General features: G+C 31.8%; 2 protein-coding genes across 3 annotated transcripts in view; one reads left to right on the forward strand and one right to left on the reverse strand.

Moving 5' to 3' along the window:
- LOC108978617 (putative inorganic phosphate cotransporter) overlaps nt 1-12,686 on the forward strand; it is a 30,581-nt gene extending 17,895 nt beyond the window's left edge. For both annotated transcript variants that reach the window (XM_018948991.1, XM_018948992.1), the window contains exons 3-7: nt 10,231-10,412; nt 10,480-10,926; nt 11,001-11,385; nt 11,458-11,696; nt 12,166-12,686. In XM_018948991.1, the coding sequence (XP_018804536.1) occupies nt 10,231-10,412; nt 10,480-10,926; nt 11,001-11,385; nt 11,458-11,696; nt 12,166-12,393 (1,481 nt within the window). In that variant the 3' untranslated portion in view covers nt 12,394-12,686. The remainder of the gene's footprint in view (nt 1-10,230; nt 10,413-10,479; nt 10,927-11,000; nt 11,386-11,457; nt 11,697-12,165) is intronic.
- A 3,415-nt stretch (nt 12,687-16,101) lies between these two features.
- Nucleotides 16,102-16,407, reverse strand: LOC108978539 (heat shock protein 70-like; the record flags this gene model as incomplete). Its single annotated transcript, XM_018948869.1, has 1 exon — nt 16,102-16,407. A coding segment is annotated over one exon (234 nt), but the record flags the coding sequence as incomplete, so codon positions are not given.
- Nucleotide 16,408: the final 1 nt, after the last annotated feature.

The raw sequence follows: 16,408 nt of genomic DNA on the forward strand, positions 1-16,408 counted from the left end.
ATGCTATTCAGTCTGCAGCAAAAAAAATCAAAAAATCGGAATCCAAAAAATTTCGAAAAGGTCACAAATAAGATGTTGGGTTATTGAATATATAGATATAAATATAAGTAAATAATAAGCACGTATTACTTATCAAAAATATTGCGACTTTTTATTTTACTGATTTATTAATTTTTGTTTTGAGTATCATCATTTGAAATGAATATAAATTATTTAATAAAATACATATATACAATTATTTTTTATTTACATAAATATAACCAACAGATTGACTGCAACCAAATTGTTTAGCGTGTCACTTTTGCAGAAAAAAATTTTAAGGTTGCCACAAATTTTAAGATTTTGAGTAAAACGTATTGAAACGTGAAAAATTTTGCTATAAGCATTTTAAAATAAATAGAAAATAATACAAAGAAAGATTTTTTTATAAGTGTTGCCACGTGTATACAAATTTTAACACAAAAATTTAGAATGCACACATATATGGGTACCATGTTAAAGATATCTAAGAATGTTCATTTCATTCCTCATTTGAAATTGTTTTGGAAGAGGTTTACCAACTCTATAAATTTTTAATTACATTGAACTGTCACAAATAGTGGAATGCGCAAAGTGAAAGAGCAAAAATTCAAAATTTAAAAAAAATTTTATGTCACAGATATTCTTTAGAAAGATTGAACGCAAAAATTCCGTAAGAATTATATTTCTAAGAAATGTACCCCTTGGTCCTACTAGTATTCCTGTACTTCTTGTATTCCTTGGGTGCCTTCTTACGGTGTTTTGGTTAGAGATAGCATTACCCTTCCCACTGGCTTTAATCCAAATTTCCCCAAAAAAAAAATATATAATGAATATATAATTATTTCTGAAGAAGTGTTTACTTATATAAGATTCCTCGCACTTATACTGTTTGTAAGTATATTGTACAATAATTTTTATAAATAGCAGATCACTGTTTCAGTAGAATATAATGATTCGCCACCTAGCGATTGAGTGTGACAAATAAAAATTAAAAATAAATTCCAAATAAATAAAGTCATTTCACCTCAACACATTATTCCATGAAGCAATTGAGGCAATGAAAAAAATTAACAAAATATACATTTTTTTTTAATATAGAAAAACCGAGAGAACGAGAAAAATAATATACAAACACTTTATACCCTGAACAGGGTATGTTAAGCTCGCTCTAATGTTTGTAACACCCGGAGGCAAATGTCGAAGGCCCAAAAAATATATACTTATCTATATACATACGTATGCTATATAATTTCGACAAAATTTTGTACGTGACATTCTTCTCGTGTCACAATACGAAAATTTACGAAATCGGTTGACAACCACGCCTACTTCCCATAAAGCACAATTTGAAATTACACTTGATCCTTTTACTTTAAAGTACACAAATCAAGAAGCAATTAATATAACAGAGCAAAACTTTTCGCGAATAATACCTTTAGTGCATGTCACCTTCTGAACAAAACATGTTCGAGCCATTAGGTACCGAATATTTAGACCCCCGTACCTATAGTTCAGTTTTGATCGAAAATATCGGTCAATTCGTAAGATATATAATTGAAATTCAGTAATAATCATTCTCTGACAATGGTATGCCTGTATCTCAAAAATGGATTAACTCGGGCCAATACTTCCCTTCGGCCCCATATACCTAATATAAAGATTTTCGAAGTTCGAGGTAACTTTCTACCGCATATATAATAATGTTTGTCAATATGAGAGTTAACTCAATGAAAATGAGAGAGCGTGTTTTACTCATAACAGTGTACATTTGTGCTGAAAAGAGATAAATTTTAGCGAAAACTTGACCTAGCTCCTATATAATCCTCCGGTTAACATTTCGCACCTTAATGAATTTCTGGAGCTTTGATTTTTGCAAGTTGCAAGAGTATAAAATGTCCAGTTGCACCCGATAATATCCCTATCTTACTTGTTGTTGTGTATATTTGTGTAAATATTCTTGTAAACAATTTCTTTGTATATTTTTTTAAACAATTTTTGATAGTATCTTTTTATCTGCGTAATGAAAAGGCTTGTAGTATGACCAATAGCATTAATAATCATATATACACATGTACATGCATATGGTGTGCTATAAAATCACAAGTGATACATTTCCGCTTTTTATAGCGAACACGTTTTCGCGCTGTAAATTCTTTTGTTTCGACATTTTATTTATATGCAGCTGTAATTAAGCTAATAATTCAACAATTTAATGATTACAAAAAAACAATAGGTAAAATATACATACATATGTATATATGCACATGTATATGCTTATGCCTGTATGTATGTACTTACATATATTCATTACTTTATCACATCGATCAAGCGCCTGCATTAATTAATGTATGTATGTACGAGAGAGTTGCAAATGTAAACCACATAAAACATATACATATGTATATATAGGTTATATGAGCATCATGCACGTAATTCAATTGTGGTCGAGATTGAAATAGAGATTGAGAGACGATTATAGTAATTTAGCGGCTTTTAATTCTACAGAATTGGCTCAAATAACATTATGCGAGAAAAACACAGGAGTGTACACATACCCATGTATGTACATATGCACCCTATATATGTGTATGTTTATAATTTTAGTTGCTGTTGTCGCTCTTACACTACGCTTATTTTAGCTGTTTACTCTGTAAAGTATATCTTTCACCACAAAACATGTCGCTATTACACAAAAAGAGTGTGAAGAGTCATTTTAACTATTAATTATATCTAATTTCATTACCTAACTGCCGATGTAAGCGATTATGTTCGTAATGATATGAATGGTTTGTTTATGCAAAGTCAATTTAATAAAAACCGTGACGTGCGTTACCACACATACTAAAGCTTCCTTACAAGAACATGATTCCTATCGTTCAGCTTGCAAGGCAGCTATATGCTATAGTGAACCGATCTGAACAATTTCTTCGGAAAATGCTTTATTGCCTTCGACAATAAGCCATACCAAACTTCGTAAATATTCAAATGAAAATGTTTTCCATACAAACATTTTATACTGCCCGTTCAGTTTATATGGCAGCTAAATGCTATAGAGGTCGAATATTGGCAATTTCCAGTGTGCAAAATTTTAGATCCATATCTTACACAGATCATTTATATATGGAACATATGTATGAGGTGCTCCACTGCTGCAGTGGATGAAACATAAAAATCTCTACTAGAAGATATTGTTCATACAAAGATCGATGATAAAAAAATCGAAAATTGACAAAATGGCGATCGAACGGGTTAAAAACTTGTACTTCCCTGTATGAAGAATTTTATACTGATAGTCTTTCTTCGAGTAATCACGCAAGACAGTTTGAACAATGTGGTTTTGTGAAAACCCCATTTAAAGATGAATTGCTGGAGCTCTTTGATCGGTTACATTTTACAGGAGTTTCAATTCAAAACCTATTTAAGATATCCAATTAAAATTTTAGAATAATTTATTGAAAGGTATAACATACAGTAATATGAAAAAAAAATTTATATTGACACTAGGTGTGGCTGTTAAATCGTCTAAAATAATAAATAGCAAAATTTTTGAGGTTTCTTGCTTGGTTAAATTGATTTGTTATGATAAGGGCCTTGGAAAGCACAAGTTATGGTGTTTATTAATATTCAATACTTGAAAGTGCATAATTAAGAAATTAATATTTTAGTACGTTTTTGTAATTTACAGGTAAAAACAAACTAAGGCAATAAAAAATTAAAATTATTTTTTAGGGTCAAATACATAGAATTCTGCAAACACGGCTTAAGCACAGGAATGCTTAACCCTTCAATGGATGCCTTAAGACAAAGTGGCTAAAAAGGAGCACGTATGTCACAGAAAAACAAAAAAGAACATTTTGAATTGATTTCAAAAAAGATAAAGAGCATGTAAAAGCTTTAGTTTATTGTAATAAATAATAATATTTTACTTTACATAGCTTTTGCAATAATTTCATAACATATTTTATAATTTTGCTAAGCATCGTGCAGCCACAAGATCGTTAAGTGAATTATTATTCAAACGTAAACTTCTAGGAAATTAGAGTTTTCTTAATTGATAAACTGTGCGGCAGTAGAACTAGTTATTCCAAAACTACAAAAGTCACGTGCAGCAATAAAAATAAATTTATAGGCATTCCTACATATATAGATAGAAATGTGGATTGTCAATCTAATGAGCTTACAAATTACCGTTCTAAGCAGTGAAGTGATATGAAATATGTGAAAGAGAAAAATATTAGGGTGCGGCGTGGTAGAATGTAATGATTACATTAATACTTAAAATTAAATGGCATTTCGAAATACCCTATACTACAGATAAAAACACTATTAGTCAAAAGCTATGGATTTCTGGCAAAAACCTGATCTTTCATACAGGAAGGAATATATTTTTCAATTCTAATTACAACGCTTGTCATTAGCGCTGAAGCAATGTGAGAAAAAAATTTTAATATTAACTATTATATTTTATTTTCACTGCTAACAAATTTATAAATGAACTTAAAACGAAAGTCAGCAAGTCGTAGCGCTTAATGAGGGTATTTGCTAAGTAATTAATTTTTTTAGAATTGAGTACTTTGAAAGCGGGTGTAATTTTTTTATATTTTATTTCTATTTGTTAATTTGTTGGAGTGCAGTAAATGCGTTTCACAATCACTTCTCTATTTTTTTGCAACGTGCTCGCTTCAAATGATTAACTCCGGCAACGTGCGCACCAATATGTAAGTATGTACTAAAATAAACACAAGCAGTGATAGGTGAATATTTATATTTTCTGTTAAATTCTAAATTTTCAAGTGGAAATATATGTATGTACATATATATACATGCATACAATAATGTACATGAACCAAAACAACAAAGCAGACAGGTGTCAATGATTATGTAAATTGACTTGCATTAGAAATCGCCAGATTAAGAATACACATTAGCGGTTATTATTAAGTAATTAAATAATACAAAGCACAGAAAGTAAAAGCAAAAAAAAAAAATGCGAAATTATGAATGAAACACGCAAGATGTTTTCTTTTTTTTTTAATAAAAAGACGCAAGTACACAGGATAAATCAAAATTTTTTATAGGTTTTTTGCTGAATTGAAAATGTATGAGCAAATAAAATTTTTGGTAGTTTAAAATAAAAAATTCAAAACCTTACATAATATATTACCGAAACTGTAAGAAACTTTGTAACCCTCAGAAAAATAACATTTTCTAAATTTAGGGAATTTTTTTTTTAGTTTAGAAAAAAATACAAATACCTGAATATACGAATTGAAATTTTGAAGAACTTTTTTTTTAATGTATAAAGACTTACAAGGTCAACAATCATTTTACTATATAATGTAAAAAAATGCTTCGGTTCTTTTGGCTTATGATAAAAACAATAACTAGAAAAAATTACCCTATGAATTAGTCCCCCACCCAACGTATTCGTTGGATTTGGACCCAAATTCATAAAAAGTCTCGTTGAAAAAACATTTCACTCAAGTTAGTAGGTTAACATAGAAGCAATCGTAAAGTTTCAAGGTACTGGTAACTCAATCTATGATAAAAATCTAATCTATCTGATCTATTTTTACCCTGAACAGGGTATATTAAGTTTCCAAAGTTAGTAACACCTAGAAGAAGACGTCGGATACCATATAATGTGTATACGATTGAACAGCGTAACGAGCTAAGTCGATTATTTTTTATAGTAGGAGAAAACATCGAAAGTCGGAGTGCGGAACTTTAATCCGCTAAAGCTAACTTACTCCCATCTCATATCTCTCATAAGGGATTCCTGGACTAACTATTACTTCATGGGAGAGGAGAAGAGAAAAGTTTCCTGTATTGTTTGGAGTAACTGGCCCCTAATTTGCTGTAAATGTCTCAATATTATCATAATTAGAGCTGACACTTCAGTGCTTTCCATTTCACAGAAGACTCGCACATTTTTCACCGTGAAACTACCTCCAAGCGTGGTTTTAAGCTTTTTCCTTATATTTGAAAATCAAGGGCAATGATAGAGTACGTATAGGTAGCTTCTAAAGTACCCATGACCACTGAGTATTTGGGTGAGGTGGAAATCTAGATACCCATGTTCTCTATCTATCCACGAATGATTGTCCGGTAAGAGTTTCCACCGTTCTTTGCATTAAGTTTGTCACCGTTGCTCCCACACTGTGATGATTTGTATTCTCTCCTCTCCTCTAGCTACTGTGGATGTCTCTGATTAGTTGTATATTCGCGCGTATTCGTCTCCCTGGATGCCAATCGGCACCATACTGGCTTATACCGGAGCAGCGGTTCGGATAGCACTTATTACGCATATTGAAAACAGCACTGCGTAAAAGTTTCGAGTACTTACCTACATTTATGGCTGTGAAGTATTTTAAATTATCCTATATTTCATTCATGTTTCAGCTCAGCCAACTGTAGACTCATGGTAGCAAACCATCGGCGCAAACCATTAGTGCAATCATTGCATTTGATGCGGAGATCTTCTAGATGTTTAACCACTGCTACCAATATGAGGTCATCCGCATATGCGATTGTTTTCAGATTTTTTGGTCAATCTATTCTTAGCACCCCGTCGTACATTAAATTCCACAGTAGTGGGCCTAAAACTAAGCACTGCAGTACTTCATTAGAGATAGTGCAGCGCTGATAATCCGCCGGGTTTCTAATTGCTAACTTCAAACGGATTGTTACTATTCTTTCGTACACTTTACCAATCGTGTGGAGCATGCTGACCGACCCCCTGTCTGTATATATACGAAATAGTCCCCCAATTGTTGAGGTATCGATCTGAAATTACGCGTTTCTATCCATAAGAAGCTGCTCAGCATAGTAGCTGTCAAACAAATCAAGTGCTTGTATGGAAACCTTCTTCATTTGGCAAGATATCTTCACGAAATTTGGCATTACTCGGATCACAATATAGTTATACAAACTGACCGATCAAAATCAAGGTTAAGATCATTTGCGCTATACGAAATACTTCAGTGAATGGATATGGCTTCAATGTATTGGAAGTTAATGTTTTTACTTTAATTAACTAAAAACATTAAGTATCCCGCCTATAAATAGGGTATTATTTTTTCTGATAAAGTTATAATTATACTAGACAAATGGATATAAATTTCGTCAGGCACTACAAGGCATTAAAATTAATAATAATAATAAAAATCATATAAAAAATAGTAATAATAGATTTTAAGAAGCCATATTGTGTAAATTATTAACGATGAGAAATTTAATAGAATTATTGAAAATGTTTATTTAATATATTATTTTCGATTATTTATAATTATTGCAATAATAATTATTGAAACCACATTTATATAGTATTACTCATTTACATATGTAAAGAATATAAATACTATAAATATTTCATATTGAATTGAATTGATCATAAATAAATATATGATTACAGACGATTATATACAAATACTTGTAGAATCAAAAAATATATGTCTAGTAACATATGTACCATTACAGGTTCAAACCACTGATTTGCCATTTTAATTTCATGTATTTTGCCCTTATTTAACCCAATTAGAAATGCATGTATGTAAGTAGCATAACTAGCGTGTCTGCACATTGCACGTACCAAATACCTAAGCTACAACAATAAAAATAAATGCGTTGCGCTAATGATATTCTAAAATTGACACAATAAAAATTTGCATTTTCATGAAGCAAGTTTACTATGTATGCGAATATCGACAGGGCAAACCTTCAATGAGGTCTTTTAACTCAAAAATGCAAAACAAAAAAAAAACTCAAACAAATAATAATAACAAAAACAAATTATAATAAAAACAAAAACAAAACACAAATAAAATTGGAGGAGCCTAACATGTTTTACGTTATTTTATAATTTTATTCAATTAATAGAGGTTTTTAACCTCTCGAAATCGATTACAAAAACAAACACATACTATACGTATAAACCTATAGTATATTAGTATATACATACATATGTACATACATACTAGAGCGGGTTGATTTACAGGAAGCAAAAACACGACAAATCGCGTATACGGGAAATGTTCTACGAATCATTCTGAATAACCTTGTCTAAGAGACTTTGGGTCTAAGACCGGTTTCGAGCCTGCAATTGAATTAATTTAATACTTAAATCGGTCAGATTGTACAACTATGACATATATCTCCCATACAACCGATTATTCAGATTTTTTTAACTTTGCCTTAAAAATCGCTGTCTCGAAATCTCTACCTCTTAGGCAAAGTTGTTCAGAATGATCTACAGAACATTTACCTCATAAACGATTTTATAGAAAAAAAGTCGATCCGCTCTAATACTTATGTATATACATATGTATGTAGTAGTCAAATCATTATCAAATTATTTGAACCGGATTTAGGCGGCTTTTTGCGTAAATATTTTAGTCTTCAATAAAATTTGTTCAGCCTTTCTTTTCCCAGACGTTTTTCTATGTTTTTGTCTAATGTACAAGCGCCATATCTTCAAACATATAGTAAATATATAGATATATGGAGAAAGACTTCAATAAAATCATTTTTACTTTGTATTTACAAATTTTGAATTAAAATATAAAAAACTGAAAATTTAATTTTTAATCCCCAGCGAGAATTAACAAATCAAATTTTAATAGAAATTACTAAAACGTAACTAAATATATAGGAAATTTTATAATCATAGAAAAAAGTTAAGTAATAACTTGTAGAAATTTCCAAATTAAAAAATATGTATTCAAAATAAAAAATAGTAACACTCAAAACACTTAATAACATCATGTATTAAAATAATTTGAAAACTTCATGCTACGACAAGCGTTTTGTGAGTGAATATTAAACCAATTTCGAAAACTTCGTGAAACATTCGGTTATTTTTCTAAGTTTGCCGAATTTCAAATTTATAATTGTTGCAATACATTTTTAAATTTCAATAAACTATTCTTAAAAAACTAACTATGCCAAGCAAAAAAACTTTCAAACTTCTAACCATGATTAGTTTACAACTGAAACAATTTAGAGTAAATATTAAACATTCACTAACATACTCTACGTGAGCTCTCACTATTATAACAGTAATTTCAAATATGGTCTATTGAAATTTTCAATTTGATTAGTTTTGAGAATATTATAAAAAACATTTACAATTCAATTACTCACTCATTGAGCACACACATTGTCTAATTCTTTTGCTGCCCCTTCGTTAATTCGATAATTTGGCACGAATAGTGTTGATTGTGTGATTGTTGTACACCTCATTTAATTTAATATGAAATAGATGGCGTACATTTATTTCCATAATTACACAGTAGCACGCAAAAAAATCGAAGCAATTAAAAAGCTGCTGATAAAAGCTCATTAGTAAAGCTTTTTTTTTTAAATAGCGATGCATAAATTACTTTTATAACACAAAATTGTGGTGCATAAAAATATATTTTATATACCGTAATATATCTTGCAATATTTGTTCTTGATCTCTCAAACTTTTGATAAAATATTCTAGTCATATATTATTGTAGACATATTTCTTGCCACCACTGTATGTATATTCATATATAGTACATATTTTAAATTGAGTGGGTCTTCAAAAGTGACAACTGACGTGAGATCAGTGAAGCATGCGATTTTAAGTGGAACAGAAAGGTATTTTTTTCCTAAGCTAATTAAGCATTTAACTACAAATTTAGTATAAATAAATTGAATTTTCTGAGGTTTGTGATTTGTTATAGAAGACAATGTCAAAATCGGGCAATTTGATTAATGACCTATTGAAAAAAACAGCCGACCGTACATGAGTCATAGTTTTGAATGTAGTAGAAGTCTAGTTAATTTACTAAATAATATATTTTTATAAATAATATATATATGTAGGTTAAAACAGCTCTCATATGATAGCTATTAATAATAGGGCAGCTTTATGAGATCAATCTTAGGGGCCGATATAAGATGAATCCTAGCAGTTTTATCTTAAAATCTTAAGAATGAGGGATTATGTATGTACATTAAGCAAAAAAAAAACGTCGAAAGCCATAAAAATGAGAAAAAAACTCAAACAAAACTGGTGTAACAGTCATGTCAAGTTTTTTACTAAACTTTAAGTCTAAAATGACAATCAGCCGAAACTTTGAAAGTAAACCTAACTGCATTTTTATACTTATGCTAACTAAACTCCAAATATACATTAATAAACCTATATTAATTAAATTTTTTCCCAATTTTTGATTTCAGTTTTCCTCGTACCTCAGCGAGTGATCCTTTCGATCATGGGCTTTTTTGCCATACTCAATGCATATACGATGCGTATATGTCTCTCGGTAGCTATTACCGAGCTAGTGGTTAAAAAAAATCATACAGACGATGATGGTAGCACGGCGGTATGCGTGGCCGACGATTTGGACTCGGAATCAAGTGTAAGTTTATGATGCATAGTTGCATGAAGTAAATCAGCACCACATATAATGTAAATAATTCTTACAGAGTGGTGGTGAATATGAATGGTCAGAAGAGTTACAGGGTTATATACTTTCATCCTTCTATATTGGTTACATTTTGACGCACATTCCTGGCGGTCTATTGGCGGAAAAATTTGGTGGTAAATGGACGCTCAGTTTGGGTATACTGTCTACAGCTTTCTTCACCGTCATTACACCACTCGCCATCATTCATGGTGGTGCGACTTGGCTAATTGTTGTGCGTATTCTGATGGGCATTGGTGAGGGTACCACCTTCCCGGCTTTGAGCGTATTATTAGCACAATGGGTGCCGATTAAGGAGCGTGGCAAATTGGGTGCGTTGGTATTGGGTGGTGGACAAGTCGGTACAATTTTGGGTAATCTGTTGTCTGGTATACTGTTGGACGCTTATGATTGGCCTGTGGTCTTCTATTTCTTCGGCGGTATTGGACTTGTATGGTTCGTCATTTTCGTAAGTGGTCTACCGTCATACAAACTTTTGGAGCATACAAATATATAATAAAATATTCTTGTATTTACTTTTAGACTTTCCTTTGCTACAGTGACCCAACCACACATCCATTCATCAAACCTAGCGAAAAGGAGTATCTAACCAAGCATATGGGTAGCATTGGTCGCAACAAAAATTTGCCACCCACACCATGGCGTGCCATTTTAACCAGTTTGCCAATGTGGGCTTTGATATCAGCACAAATCGGTCACGATTGGGGCTTCTATATTATGGTTACTGATTTGCCCAAATACATGGCAGATGTTATGCAATTCTCTATTAAAGCTAACGGTCTCTACTCTTCACTACCATACGCCATGATGTGGATCTTCTCGTTGGGTTCAGGTTTCGTTGGCGATTGGTTGATTTCACGTAAAATCATGAATATCACTAATGTGCGCAAGATGATGACTGGTTTAGGTGAGTACGACGAGCCACTCTCGTTATTGTACGTTGTCCATAAAAATACTTAATGCTATTCTCCTACTTTAGCTGCCTTTGGCCCAGCGATCTTCATGGTTGCTGCTTCATATGCTGGTTGTGATCGTATTGCTGTCGTTGCACTTTTTACCATTTGTATGGGTCTTATGGGTGCTTTCTATGCGGGCATGAAGCTTACACCGCTCGATATGAGTCCCAACTATGCGGGCACATTGATGGCGATCACCAACGGTATTGGTGCGATTACGGGCGTTGTTTCGCCATCACTGGTGGGCTTGATGACACCAAATGTAAGTTGAAAATGCAAAAGTGCAGAATGAAAAGACTATAAAACTGGAACCCCAGACTGTGTTCAGCTTTTCAACTTTTGTAAGAAGTATATCACTGTCTGCCGAAGCGCAAAAAAAGCTTGGTATGTCATTAGATTTTATAAGAGATTAAGGAAAACTCGACAATGAGATCAAACTCATGAATTGACACTCATTTGTTAAAACATTGTATTGAACCCAATTAACGAACTGTTGTCAAAATATAACAGAACTTCACTAAAGTATAAACGGTTTTATAAAATGTTAGAGTAGACTTAATCTTGGGATCATTTCGTCTTTAATGAAATATTGTCTCAATCCATAAGCAATTCAGAAACCGAGTACATAAACATTTTTCGGGGCTATAAAGTTTTTAAAATACCTCGTAGCTTAAATATATATACAAAAGTAAAGAAATATTCCGTACTCACTTTGTTTTATAACCTTTCAGGCCTCGCTGCTCGAATGGCGTCTGGTTTTCTGGGTCGCTTTCGGTGTGCTTGTCATCACCGCCATTGTCTATGTGATCTGGGCGTCGGGTGAGGTGCAAGATTTCAACGATCCACCACGTAGAATCGATTTCGAAGCCGAGGAGAAGGAGAAAGCAGCTGTTGCAACACAACTTGAAAGTAGTGAAAACTTACAAGATGCGCGGAATATAAAAACAACACATACCTAGGTTGTGTGTGTGAGTAATATCTAGTAGCATTTCCGTACTATATAACGAATAGTTACGCGTGCACGAAAACTGCCGAGCGATCTGTTGAAGAAAGAAAAGAATTTACAAATCAAATTCTAATTATAAAAGTATTTATTGTAACTATAATTTGAGCAAAAAATGCAAAAAGTAGCAAACAACAACAAGCAGACAACGAAAGTAACAACCAGCAAAGAGTGTTGATTAATTAAAAAAGAAATTAGAGAAAAAGACAATCAAAAATAAAACAATTATAAGAAACATAAATCAAATTTAAAAAATTAAAATTAAAATTTTATTTAAAAACTGAAATTTAAAATTAAAAAACATTTGGTTTCAAAAGTTAACACCAAAAAAATAGTTAAAAAAATTAAAAATATTTAAAGTAATTAATTAAAATATTAAAAATTAAAACAAAAAATAAAAATAAAAATTAAATAAATTAAAACTGAAAAATTTTGAAAAATTAAATTAAATTTTAAAAATTGTTGTTTAATTTTCACAGTTGTTGTTTGTTATATCCAAAGATTTCGTAAACTATTTGTGTATAAATATGTAATTAATTAGTTAATTTAATAACACTTATGTAGTAGTAGTAGTGATATCTGTATATACATACAAAATATGTATTAGTGTTTTATGTAATCAACTGCTATTGAATTTAGGCGCACATGTAAAATAACAACAAAAACAAACAAATTGTAATTCTATTTTTGCCTTGTAATTGCTCTTGCGGCGCACTCAATCTAAAGTCTTGTTGCTTTCAATATTTATATTAATTAAATATATTGTACAATAATGCAAAAAGAGAACAACAACAAGAAAAATAACTTCAATTTCACCACTGTACGTACTTAAGTACAATAGTTAACAATTAAGTGCCCTTATAGCTTGTGCCATTCAGTTTTAGTAAACAAAAACAACAACAACAGCAAGGACAAATTCGATGTACTTGATTTATGAGTGAGGTCTGTGTGGTAATTATAAAAATTCTTAATTACTTTTATATAAAGGCACGAAATATTATGTAGACACTTTAACCACACAACCGTTGAATAAACACTATATACATATGTACGTAATTATATACATATATTAGTACGTATTGATGTAAGCTTATCTCTAGCACATGCAGATCAACTTATATACCTGTGACTTAAATTAAAATATAAATTCTGTTCTGTATGTATGTATATCGCAAATTTATATACATATACACATATTTTTGCATTTTAGTACTAGTTGATATAATCATACACATGTACATTTAGAAACAAATATATATTAATAAGATATTATTAATGACAATATTACATTCAAATTGATATGAAAATTGTTATGTAGTTGTAATTATTATTAAAATATAAAGTGTAAAAGTTTTGCGAAACTTTCTTGAATAAACTGAAACGATCAATAAAGATTAAAAAAAAAAAACAAGAAAATCTAAGCTTTAAAATGTGACAAAAAAGTACCCGGAAATTGTAAATAAAACGCAAAATATTTAATTATTCTTCAATATTTAGTTTGTCATCTTCAAAGTAATCCCCACCAGACGTAATATATGTATGTTAACAATTTTTCCAGCCTTCAAAACACTTTTCATAAGCACTTATTGGGTGGCCTTCAACTCCTTCAGCGAATTTTGTTTTTTTCTCGTCGATCGACTGAAAACGCGCTCCATTCCGACGGTTGTTGACTTGTTTCAATGTCAAACTTATAAAATGCTGTCTCATCGGCAGTTATAATGCCTTCCATAAAAGTGGGATCCGAATACGCACGACCAAGCATGTCCGAAGAGACCTGTTTACGGTACTCTTCTTGAAAAAATTCAGTTTTGTCGGGACAAGTCGAGCAGGAACGCGTTTCAAACCCAAAATGTTCACTAAAATCATTCGAACAAACTCGTGACAGATGGATACTTTCAAGCACCATGTCTTTCACTTTTCTAATATTTTCACTATTTGAAGCGTATCCTCAACGGTTTCTCGATAGTCTATCTTTTCCAACATTCCGCATCCGAAACTTGGTTAGAAATAAGAAATTTGAGACCAATTATTTGTTCGATATTTTCATCCATTGTAAAATTAAGCCGCTATTGTAAACAAACTGGTTGATAGATCGCGCTCATATTAGCAAATTACATATTTTAAAATATCATTTTAATTACATTTTTCGGGTACTTTTTGTCTTAATGTAATACTCTTCTAAAGCGCCCATTTTTGTCAGTGTGTTCAGAAAGACTTGACATTTCATCGTGACACTTTTCCCTTTGTTACGTTTGAAAATTGTGCAATATTAATGCACTAGTTTAAGTTCTGCGGAGACTCCTCTAAGATAAAAAATCATCTTAAAAATGGCTTCGCGAATAAAAAATTGTCGCTATTAAGGCGAGTGAAATCTTCGTGAAACACAATTGCATCTCCTAAAATTGACCGTTTGATGCGGATTGTGGTATTTTCTTTCATATCCAGCAACGCTCGAAGACCTCGAAACAACATTCAGCGCACCAGAGCCAAAATTCTAGCCGAAATGCTACATAGGGTCATTAAAAATTGGCGTAAATGGGCGCAGATATGCAAACGCAGCCGTAGTGGCTATTTGACCGGCGTGGCACCGCCCACATTTTGGTGAAATCCCATATCCCGAGACCCCACCAAACCGTGGGCATTATTTCTACATTCTTATGTCACATTGTATACCTATAGTTGACTTTCGATCGAAAATGTCGGTCAATGTATGATATTGTAAATAATATATATAACTAAAATTAAGGGTAATGGTATGTATGTTCAAAATGGGTTGAATCGAACCAATACTTCCCTTAGCCCCCATATACTTAATTTGAAAACTTTCGAACTTCGGGGTGACTTTACTCTATATGATTGGTTTTACACCTTAAAGTATTTGCCTGAATTTGATTCTTGCAAGTTGCAAGAGTATAAGGTCGCACCTGAACTTAGCTCTTCCTTACTTCTTATATATAGTATTTTCTTCTTACGATTTTCCTTTCGCGGTCTAAAACCGAATTAAATTAAATATCTAAATAAAAACTAAAAATTATCTAAGTATAAGAATTATTTCTGTTAAAATAATGTACATTGCTTTAAGTGATTAAAGTTTGAGGATAAATTAAAAAATATTGTAAAATCATATTGTCGTCGGAAATAAACTATAATATGCTATTATATTATGTTCTATAGAAAATTTTCCATTTCCATCTATCCATCAATGCCTGTTTAGTTACAATTAATTCCGTCCCTCCTCATTTGTCACTGAAGAAGTACTTTTGTATCTCTACCGATATTCTATTGGAACTGTAATATCGGCCCAGTAGGTAGTCTTTTGCTGTGTTTGTGGCTAGTGGGAGACGGAAAAACTGACAAACTGCTCTACCGACTGTTTCCGATTCGTGGTCTGCTCTGCCGACTATAAGCACATTTAAATAAAAGAAAACCAAGAAAATTTAAATGAATATAATTTTCACAATGCGTCCTTGACATTCTTAAACTCTGGGTAGTTCCTTCAAATATAAATCAAGGCGATTAGAAATTAATGCGAAAACCCATACACCAATCCTTCCTCTATTAAAACAATGAAAGTTGCTTTTAAATATTCAATAAGTTCATTTTCTATATTTTCAGTCTTTTTTGTTTTTACGTGATTGTTTACTCTAGAAATAATTAAAATTGCTAAACTTTAAAAACTAAGACCTTAATTTAATACATTAAATTACAAAAATATATATTTCCAAAATAATTTAGTTTAATCTACTTCCTCAACAGTGGGTCCAGTATGCCCACCAGTRAATCCACCCGCTTGTTGACCGCAAGACGCTCCTTGTGCACCACCACTATGTAGTTTTGTCATGATTGGTGAACAGAGTTTAGTGAGCGTGTTCGTTTTGTCTTCGTATTCTTCCTTGTCGGCCAATGTGTTAGCATCGAGCCATTTGATTGTGTCGTCACAAGCCTTCAATGCTTCGCTCTTCTCCTGAGCA

This window comes from Bactrocera latifrons, unplaced genomic scaffold (assembly GCF_001853355.1).
Source record: "Bactrocera latifrons isolate USDA-ARS-PBARC rearing strain unplaced genomic scaffold, ASM185335v1 scaffold_124, whole genome shotgun sequence".
In the NCBI taxonomy this organism is placed as follows: domain Eukaryota; kingdom Metazoa; phylum Arthropoda; class Insecta; order Diptera; family Tephritidae; genus Bactrocera; species Bactrocera latifrons.